Source organism: Musca domestica, unplaced genomic scaffold, assembly GCF_030504385.1.
Source record: "Musca domestica strain aabys unplaced genomic scaffold, Musca_domestica.polishedcontigs.V.1.1 11, whole genome shotgun sequence".
NCBI classification, from domain to species: Eukaryota; Metazoa; Arthropoda; class Insecta; order Diptera; family Muscidae; genus Musca; species Musca domestica.
Window position 1 is genome coordinate 19788071 of NW_026712133.1, and position 11774 is coordinate 19799844.

At 37.0% G+C, this 11774-nt stretch overlaps 1 protein-coding gene across 1 annotated transcript; it reads left to right on the forward strand.

The window, feature by feature from the left end:
• The first annotated feature begins 930 nt into the window (after positions 1-930).
• Positions 931-1494, forward strand: LOC101892982 (uncharacterized). Its single transcript, XM_011296117.3, has 2 exons — positions 931-1028; positions 1107-1494. The coding sequence occupies exons 1-2, from the start codon at positions 1014-1016 to the stop codon at positions 1356-1358; spliced, it is 267 nt and encodes an 88-aa protein (XP_011294419.1). The 5' UTR covers positions 931-1013; the 3' UTR covers positions 1359-1494.
• Positions 1495-11774: the final 10280 nt, after the last annotated feature.

The following is an 11774-nucleotide window of genomic DNA, read 5'->3' on the forward strand; positions in this document are numbered from 1 at the left end:
CATGGGGGCTATACGATATCGTGGACCTATATGGACAATTCTCTGCCGAGGTATAAAGTACCCACAAGGAACTCCTTGTGTGGATTTTCAGACAATTCCATTGAAAAATGTGGGTAAAATCATCAAAATACCGAATATCGTGGACCGATATTGCCCATCTTCGAACTTGACCTGCCTGCAGACAAAAGAGAGTTCTGTGCAAAATTTTAGCTTCCTATCTTAATTCGTCTAGACTGTAGCGTGATTACAACAGACGGACGGACAGGGCTAAATCGTCTTAGAATTTTACGCTGATCAAAGATATATATACTTTGTTGGGTCTTAAATGATTATTTGGAAGAGTTACAAACGGAATGACGAACTTAATATACACTCCATACCTTTTTTGGTGTAGGGTATTAAAATTGGTATTTGTGGGTCAAATGTGTCCTTACCCTAAGGTGGAGGGTATTAAAAGTTCGGCCCGGGCGAACTTAATGTTTTTTACTTGTTTTACCTATACATTTCAAAGTATTGAGCTTTACAATGGTTACACCGAGCTGATGAATTATGGAACTGATTAATACAACAAAACTCTTAACTAAATGAAACATAAATTTTTATTGTTAGGATTTAAGAATCGACAAGCACTGTACCAGGATGGATAGGTAGTTATAAAAATGAACTATGTTGAATGTCTATTTTCAATACAAAGTATACAAAACATATATTTCCAAAAGTGCATGTAAACACTTCTTTAATGGGTAAGTAAATATTTGTAATAACTTTTACACAGTTAATTCTTAAACTGAGTGTTACAATGGATTTTTTTCTACTTAAAAACGAGATTAATTTTTTAATCCACAGGTACAGGGAAGCATTTATACAGGTAGAATTGAAAACGGGAAATTCCACTAATTAACTGTGTAGCTCAGTTTGCCCTTCAAAAGAGAAAGCAATATAAAAGCTACGAAATTCACAAATCAATAACCAGTCCACTTTGAAAATTGAACATACAGGCATCTGACATCAAAATGATAAAATTTCTGGTAGGTTAAAATGAATTTAAATCATTATAACTTAACTTTTAAAAAATAATATTCATTGTTCTAATTTAAATATTACAGTTTATAATTTTATTGTTAGCCGTTGTTGTGACAATGGGCCATGACCATCATAACAGACCACCATATTATGGTGGTAATCACGGTGGCCACCACGGTAGCTATGGTGGTTCTGCAGGCAAACATCATGGTGGTTCCAGTTATCACCATAGAGGATATGGTGAACATCGCGGTGGTTACGGTAGCCATCATGGCGGTCATCACGGTGGCTTTAGCGCCCATGGTTCACATGGTCGTCACCACAAACGACATTAAGACGCCATCACGAGTAATAATTAAATATTATTATATTAACTAATTTTCAAACAATTATCAAAATATTTTAAGAAAATAAAGTAAAATCAATAAAAATTAAATAAGACAATATCTATAAATTATATTTTTATGAAAATCCAAGTAAAAAGTCTGCATCATATAAGGATATAGTTTATTTTAGGAAAGTGAACACTTCAAATGATTGATTTTATTAATATTGTTTAACGCTTTATTTCATTAGATTAAGTGCTATGCATTGAAAGCAAATATGGAAACAACTTCCTAGTGATATATTATCTACATTAGCCTTGATAGCCGGTCTGTGTAATAAGTTTTGAGTATTTTTTAATAGATTCTGTTCAAATTTTTAAGGGCGATTTTTATACCCTACACCACTAAGTAAGGGTATTATGTTTTTTAGCATTTGTTTGTAACAGGAAGAAGAAATCGAGACAGACCCATAGCTACTTTTGAGGATCTACATAAAAATCGCTTTTTGTGTCGATTTATGCATGTCAGTCCGTCCGTCCGTCCATGTATTCTTGTGAGCAAAAAGCTGGTCGCCTTTATTATCCGATTGAAATGAAATTTTCCAAACTGTACACCAAAGGGCCAATAAATATGAATTGTGGAGTAGGGTATCATATAATCGGCCTGCCCGACTTTTGACTTTTCCTTACAGGTTCTATTTGGTGAAAGTCCGGTACTACTACTAAATACGCAGAGTGGTGCAGGGTATTCTATAGTCGGCTCCGCTCGACTTTTGACCCTCCTTACGGCTTTTTATACCCTACACCACAAAGTGGTAATGGTATTATGTCTTTGTACATTTGTTTGTAACATAGAGAAGGAAGGGAGATAGACTCATAGTTACTTTTGGGGATCTTCATAGAATCACTTTCTGAGTCGATTTATGCCTGCCAGTTCGTCTGTCCATGTATTCTTGGGAACAAAATGCAGGTCGCATTTATTATCCAATTGAAATGAAATTTACTAAACAATACTTGTTTGGCACATGGACGAACCTTATTGAAATTGATGATAATCGGATCTGATTTAGATAGACCTTCCATATATCTTCAACCTGTTTTGGCTTATTGTGCACCAAATGGTTAACCTAAGTCCAAATGACCTGTATTTTGGTATATCCCACCTAATTCATTCTAGAAGCAAGTGCATATATATGTTTCATCCGATATGGTGTTTAAGTCCCTCACATTAGTGACCACAATGATATTTGGTACCAGAGCTCTTATAGAGCTCGCAAATACCTCTGCCAAATATTGTCAAGATCGGTTGAGATTTGGATATAGCTCCCATATACAGGGTGAGATGAAAACCAGTAAGGAAAGCTCAAAAGTCGGGCGGGACCGACTATATGATACCCTACACCACTATGCATATTTAGTAGAGCTCTCCTAAAAAGGTTTATACAGGGCATTTCAGAGCTCTATGAGATATTTGGTACAAAATCAAAATCTATCTAATTCTATCGTGCATTTTACGAACTATAGCTATCTCTGAACCGGGTTTCTCCAAATTTTACGTATTAGCTTCTAGACTGAATTCGGTCTTATGTACGAAAATTCAGGTGATTTGGGCTGATATTGATAATTTAGTGCACAATTAACCTGAAATCGATAGAATAATGTGAAGAGTATGCTATGCTATATCCAAATCTGAACAGATTTTGATAAAATCAAAATCGACTATTTTTGGGCTTTATCTGATATCTGGTACCAAATATCATTCCTGTGAAGAGTATATTACGAATGTAAGGGACTTAAAGAGCAAATCGGATGAAACATATATATGGGAGCTAGAGCTATATCTGAACCAATTTTTACTAAAATTTGTGTACTTGCTTATGGCTGGTTTCGGTCGGATTTGCCAAAATTCATGCCATTTGGGCTGAAATTGGCCATTTGATGTACAATTAACACGAAATCGGATGAAGATATATATGGGAGGCCTATCCAAATCGGAACAGATTTTAATAAAATTAAAATCAACCATTTTTGGGCTTTATCTCATATCTGGTACTAAATATCATTCCTGTGGAGTGCATATTACGAATGTGAGGGACTTAAAGACTAAAGATATATATGGGAGCTATAGCTATATCTGAACCGATTTTTACTAAAATTGGTGAACTTGCTTCTAAGCTGGTTTCGGTCGGATTTGCCAAAATTTATGCTATTACGGCCATTTGGTGGTCAATCACCCGAAATCGGATGAAGATATATATGGGAGCTATATCCAAATCTGAACCAATTTCGATAAAATTGAAAACAGCTATTTCTGTGCTCCATCTAATACCTGGTACCAAATATCACGGTTGTGGAGTGCATAGTAGGAATGTGAGGGACTTTAAGAACAAATCGGATGAAAGATATATATGGGAGCTATAGCTATATCTGAACCGATTTTCTCCAAATTTGATATACTTGCTTCTAGGCCGATCTCGGTTGGGTGTGCCATAATTCAGGTAATTTGGACTGATAGTGGACATTTGGTGCACATTTAACCTGTATTCGGATGAAGATATATATGGGAGCAATATCTAAATTTCATCCGATTCTCACCAATTTCAATAGGGTTCGAAGGGTTTGAAGGTTCTCAAAAGTACCTATGGGTCTATCTCGTTTCCTTCTCCATGTTACAAACAAATGCACAAAGACATAATACCCTTACCACTATGTGGTGTAGGGTATAAAAACTGCAACCAACTTCAGACTGCTGTAATTTCAAATTCACTCGTTTGACGGCTGTTTAAATTATTTCAGTGACAGCTCATTAAATTGTTTACAAACATACAAAAGCATTTGGTAAGAATTTGTCAGAAAAAAAGTTATTCGGGATGGAATTTAAGGGTGATGGTGTAACTTCTTTATATTTAGCTAGCTATCGTTGGAGCACTCCAATATTTAAATGTGAACAAATCTTTTTTGTCTCGTACCATCGCTCGTTACCGTGATACTGGTAGCGTAGCCCGACGTCAAGGAAGTGGACGGAAGAAAACAGAAACATCAGCAGAAATGGTTCGAAAAGTAAAAAAGCGACTTGATCGAAACCCGCGTCGCAGTGCCCGAAAAATGGCTCGTCAGCTGAACATATCGCAATATTCAATTCGGCAAATATTGAAAAATGAGTTCGGTGTAAAGCCATTGAAATTCCAAAAAGTGCAAAAACAACAACAGAAAGAAAATAGACTCAAAAGTGCTAAAGAATTGTTCGCTTGGCTGAAAGTGGTGAACTGCCGAATTAATTTTTCTCCGATGAGAAAACTTTCGTTGTCCAGCAGTTTGTAAACAAACAAAATAATGGTGTTTACTTGCCAAAGAGTTCAGCTAATAATGTGCACCTTCGGTTGGCCACCAGAACTCATGCACCGGCCATGGTGATGGTGTGGGCCGCCATAACAGCTACTTGTATTAATCGACCGTGGCATCAGAATATTATTGCGAAAATATTCTGGAGGGTGTATTAAAGCCTTGGGCACGCAAACATTTTGGTCTTGGACATTTTGACCTTGGACATTCCAACAGGACTCAGCACCATCGCCCTCAGCACGCGCCATCCAAGAATGGTTACAAAATTAGGTTCCTTACTTCAATGGCCACCAAAGTTTTCGGTCACAATGGTCACCAAATCTAAAGTTATTGTAAAATTTGATGCTATTTCCGACAAATTTAGCTTTCGCGAAAATATTCTGGAGGGTGTTTTAAGGCCTTGGGCGCAGACCTTCGACATTACAACAGGACTCAGCACACGCCAACCAAGAATGATTACAAAGTGAGATTCATCGCTTCATTTCCAGCGCACAATGGCCACCAAAATCTCCGGATACCAATCCGTTGGACTATTGTGTCTGGAGTATTTTGGAAAGCAAGGTTGGCACTAAGAAATACCAAAGTGTCGACCACCTCAAGCAAGCGCTTCGCCCGGAATGGGAAAAATGCACCAGAGCAATATTCGAGCATCATGTGACGGTTTCATTGACCGTTCGAAGGCCATACTTTGTGCCAAAAATCCTTCAAAGAAGTAAAATCTGGGGGTAGGGTTCTATGGGAGCTATATCAATTTTTTGACCCGTATTAACATTAATTTTCAAGGACATCAGGTATCTATTAAGAACACCAGGTGTCAAATTTCAGTCCATATCAATTAAAAATTTACCTAAAATCCTTAAATTTCTTTAAATCTTTTTTATACTGGAGCCTCTATATGTTTCTCCCCAGTTTTATGCAAATCAAATACCAGCGACCCTACATACATATCCTATTAGATTAACATTTGGATCATATGATAAAGTTTCAAATAGAATAAAATGGTTATGGTATAAGGTATCATATCGACGGCCTGCGCGACTTTTGCCACATCGCTCCCACGAAGGACGGTTTTAAGTGTTCAATAAAATATTCTAATAGTAAAATCAATCATTTTCAGTTAATTGATAACATTTCCTCAAACTAATACTCTGATTGGATGTTGTGCACACGAAACATTCATCTTTACTGCTCCCTTAACAACGTCGAATGTTTATCTCCAAGATAACGGAAAGTCATCATGGAGAGTGTTTACAGCGTCAACAGATCGTAACATAAAGTAATATAAGAAACACGTCAAACAAAAGAATGGACAAGAATGTCCTGGTGTTGTAAATTCTTGCCAACTTTTGTGCGCTGTTGCGTGCTGCTGAAAGGCATGACTGAAATCCAGTTATTAAAGTTGTGGTAATAAACTTCGCCATCATTTGAAGGGGAGAAAATTTGAAATACCATTTAGTTTATTTGCAGTGTTGCTTTCCGTTACTATAGCTGAAGTTTCGTCCTCCAAAGCAATCAAGGTTTTACAAAAAGTTATTGCATCAAAGTCAAATGACTGCTGGCATATACTGTGAGTTATTAAAGAATCATGGTGGTTGGCCATGATAGTTGAACATCGCCCTGGACAACACCTGGACGGTGTTACAGGTAATGTGACTTTATGGGGATATTGCCTGAATTTTGATGTCATAATTGCGATTGACTTACTTTGGACAGGACATTAACTGGATGATTGAGTTTTTAACTGAATGACATTTGTTTCAAGGCTCTTCATCATCATAGTTGGCGAAAGAATCAAACTTTCATCACAGTTATTGAGGAGAACTTTAAAAATTCAACTTATTGGTAAACTGGAGAAATTACTAATTCAGAAGAGAACGAAAGCATTCTGCTCCGGAAGGTCAAAACTAGGGGGGAACAGGCTATATGATACCCTGCACCACTATGCGTATTTAGTAGAGCTCCCATAACAAACAAAAGTTTGTATTGGGAATTTATGCGAAGTAGATCATACCAAGTATGAACCTTATTTGAATAGCTATCGGGGTTTTAGAGAAGTCACAATTTAGGAACTATATCCAACTTTGAATCGATTTTCAATTAATTTGACGGAGGCTTTTGTACCTCTAGTTCCAAATAACATTGCTGTATAGTGCATGATATGAATTCGATAAGCATTATATTAAAAACTACTTATTGGAGCAATATATACACCAGGAAAATTCGGTTGAATATGAAAAAATCTATTCAATTTGGGCTGATATTACATATATGGTAACAATAACCATAAACTCCGATACATTGAAGCTATATATAAATCTGAACCGATTTTCTCCAAACTTGATGTATATACTTACTTCTAGACCGAATTCCGTCGGAAGTGACAAAATCAGAAAATTGGAAGTGCCATTTGGGCTGATATTTGTTTTTTTATGTACTATAAACCATTAAATCGGATAAAGGTATATACGGGTGCTATATCCAAATCTGAATCGATCTGCATGAAATTTTTCATAGGTATTTAATAACAAACTTTTTTATTGTGGAGCACATGTTACGAATGTGAGGGGTTTAACACCAAATCGGATGAAACATATATTTACATTTTTTTAATTTTATTGAATAAAAGCAAAATATATCGGATATAGCATCAAGTTTTAGAATAAGTTTAGATTTGGTGGCCATTGTGGCCGGAGATATTTTGTAACCATTCTTGGATGGCGCGTGCTGAAAGCTATGGTTCTGAGCCCTGTTGGAATTTCCAAGGTCTGCGGCCAAAATGATTGCGTGCTCTAGGTTTTAATATACCCTCCAGAATATTTTCGCGATAATATTTGATGCCACGGTCGATTAATACGGAGAGCGACCATCGGCTGTTAAGGCGGCCCACACCATCACCATGGCCGGCGCTTGAGATCTGATGGCCAACCGAAGGTGCACATTTTCAGCTGACCTGTTTGGCAAGTAAACACGATCATTTTGTTTGTTTACAAACTGCTGGACAAGGAATGTTTTCTCATCGGAGAAACCCAAATTCGGCAGATCACCACTTTCGGCCAAGCGAAGCAACTCTTTAGCTCTTTTGAGTCTATTTTCTTTCTGTTGCGGTGTATGTTCTTGCACCTTTTCACCTTTATATTTTTACCCCGAGTTCATTTTTCAGCATTTGCCGAATGTATTATTGCGATATGTTCAGCTCACGAGCCATTTTTCGGCCACTGTAACGCGGGTTTCGATCAAGTGGCATCTTTACTTTTCGAACCCTTCTGCTGATGTTTCTGTTTTCTTCCGTCCACTTCCTTGACGTCGGGCTACAATACCAGTATGACGGTAACGAGCGATGGTACGAGACACAAAAGATTTATTCACATTTAAATGCTGGAGTGCTCTAACGATAGTCACTTGTGGTTTTCCAGCCAAATATAAAGAAATCGCTCTATCACGCTTGAATTCCATCACGAATAACTTTTTTTCTGCAAAATTCTCACCAAAATGCTTTTGTACGTTTGTAAACATTATAATGAGCTGTCACTGGAATAATTCTAACAGTCGGACGAGTGGCTTAGAAATGACAGCAGTCTGAAGCTGGTTTCAGTTTTTTTCATGTCACCCTATATTATAGGGAGCTATATGCAAATCTCAACCGATTCTCCACAATTTCAATTGGGTTCGTCCTTGGGCCAAACAAATAACGTTTGGAAATTTTTGGATCCCAATCGGAAAATAAATGCGACCTGCATTTTGTCAATAAAAATACATGGACAGACGGACGGACGGACAGACATACTAGCATGCATAAATCGACTCAGAATATGATTCTGTGAAGATTCTCAAAAGTAACTATCGTGCTATCTCCTTTCCTTCTCCATGTTACAAACAAATAATACCCTTACCACCGTGTGGTGTAGGGTATAAAAATCAAGTTGGGATATTATGGTCATTCCATAAAACCCCTTAAGACAAACACATCCATTGCAGTCACTATTTTTAGACAAACGAGATTAATACCAATTGAAATGAATTTCTCTCCTATTTTTCGAATCTTATTTTATAATTCTCTTTCTCTGTAGTACAGCATTCCATATGAATTATAAAATTTCTCACATCGTTATTTGCATTGTTTTTGACTTAATTAAATTGCACGCCAATCCTTAAATCCAATGTCTTCTTCTCTTTCGAACTGGTGTCATTTTGTTGATGCCTTCGGTTGACAAACTAAATCTACCAAACAATGCAACTCAAATTGAGACATGTAATTTCCCAGCCGAATAGAGAATGAATATAAATGAATGCAGATTTAAATCTCACCTGCGACAGTAGATGGTATTCCAATTCTGTGTGGGCATCTAGACATAAACTAATGGATAAATATTAGGTCGTGTTAGGTGTAGGTGGTAGTCTGTAGTCTGTAGTCTTTTGCGACAAAGAAGAATTTTAAATCAATATGAATAGGGCAACAGCCAATATTGTCGGGTTATTGTTTGGACATGAATGCACCATAAAGGTGACACGTCATAAAGCGAACAAAAGCAGGACGTCATATTGAGTTTGTTACATAATGAATAAACAAAGATATAAAACTAAAATTTGGCATAAATGTCTGTTGTAATCGAGGGTATAGTTATATTGAAATTGGGCCTAATCTCCATGATAACGTTTACTAATTATCACTCGACAGAGAACCCATTGGCAGTGGCCAATGGGCAGTTTGTCTCCCTAAACCAGACATGAGCATCAATCAACTTTTGAGTTGCTGCCTATGCTGACGTACATATTCCTACACTCGTTCATTCAGTCGTTGCTGATACGCCAACGAATGGACATATGAATGGGAGTAAAAATAGAATAAACCAGTAAGGAAAGCTCAAAAGTCGGGCGGGGCCGACTATATGATACCCTGCACCACTATGCATATTTAGTAGAGCTCTCGTAAAAAGGTTTATACAGGGCATTTCAGAGCTCTATGAGATATTTGGTACAAAATCAAAATCTATCTAATTCTATCGTGCATTTTACGAACTATAACTATCTGTGAACCGGGTTTCTCCAAATTTGACGTATTAGCTTCTAGACTGAATTCGGTCTTATGTACGAAAATTCCGGTGATTTGGGCTGATATTGACCATTTAGTGCACATTTAACCCGAAATCGGATGAAGATATATATGGGAGCTATGTCCAAATCTGAACCGATTTCGATAAAATTACAAACAGCAATTTCTGGGCTGTATCTTATATCTGGTACCAAATATCATTCTTGTGGAGTGCATATTACGAATGTGAGAGGCTTAAACACCAAATCGGATAAAACATATATATGGGAGCTATAGCTGTCTCTGAACCGATTTTCTCCAAATTTCTTGTATTTGCTTTAAGGCTAATCTCGGTCACATATGCCAAAATTCGGGGCATTTGGGCTGATATTGGCCATTTGGTGGTCAATTAACCCGAAATCGGATGAAGATATATATGGAAGCTATATCCAAATCTGAACCGATTTCGATAAAATTTAAAACAGCTATTTCTGTGCTCCATCTAATACCTGGTACCAAATATCACGGTTGTGGAGTGCATATTACGAATGTGAGAGGCTTAAGCATCAAATCGGATAAAACATATATATGAGAGCTATAGCTGTCTCTGAACCGATTTTCTCCAAATTTCTTGTATTTGCTTTAAGGCTAATCTCGGTCACATATGCCAAAATTCGGGCCATTTGGGCTGATATTGGCCATTTGGTGGTCAATTAACCCGAAATCGGATGAAGATATATATGGGAGCTATATCCAAATCTGAACCGATTTCGATAAAATTTAAAACAGCTATTTCTGTGCTCCATCTAATACCTGGTACCAAATATCACGGTTGTGGAGTGCATAGCAGGAATGTGAGGGACTTCAAGATCAAATCGGATGAAAGATATATATGGGAGCTATAGCTATATCCGAACCGATTTTCTCCAAATTTGATATACTTGCTTCTAGGCCGAACTCGGTTGGGTGTGCCAAAATTCAGGTAATTTGGAATGATAGTGGACATTTGGTGCACATTTAACCCGAAATCGGATGAAGATATATATGGGAGCTATATCTAAACTTGATCCGATTCTCACCAAATAGGGTTCGTCCTTGGGCCAAAAAAATATTGTTTGGAAAATTTCATCTCAATCGGATAATAAATGCGACCTGCATTTTGTTCACAAGAATACATGGACAGACGGACGGACGGACAGACGGACTGACATGCATAAATCGACTCAGAAAGTGATTCTATGAAGGTTCTCAAAAGTAACTATGGGTCTATCTCGTTTCCTTCTCCATGTTACAAACAAATGCACAAAGACATAATACCCTTACCACTATGTGGTGTAGGGTATAAAAAGATTTTAACGAAAATACGTATTTAGGCGAGTGATAAATATGGGTTTTTGGAAAAGTCGTACTAAAAGGATACAAAAAGTACTTATGTATGGACCAAAAATTGAATACTTTGTATAAATTAGCTAGAATTCTAAAATTTGGAATGAGAGTTACTCGTGGAGTGCATATACCAAGGATTTTTGAAAATTCGAACTTTAAGGTTACGAAAAGTTTTAAAATGGTACAAAGCTTTTAAAATAGTACCATTTTTATACCCTACACCACATAGTGGTAAAGGTATTATGTCTTTGTGCATTTGTTTGTACCATGGAGAAGGAAGCGAGATAGACCCATAGTTACTTTTGAGGATCTCCATAGAATCACTTTCAGAATATGTATTCTTGTGAACAAAATGCAGGTCGCATTTATTATCCGATTGAGGTGAAATTTTGCACAAATAATTTGTTTGGTCCAAGGACGAACCCTATTAATCGGTCAAAATTTAGATATAGCTCCCATATATATATTCGTCCGATTTGCCTTTTATTGTGCACCAAACGTGTAATATCTGCCCGAATAGTATGAAATTTTGCACAGACAACCGAATTAGGCCTGAAAATAAGTATGCCAAATTTGAAATTGAAATCCGTTCAGATATAGCTATAGCTCCCATATATATTGTTCATCCGATTTGTTATTTTTGTCCTCCGCAGCCGTAATAGGCATCTC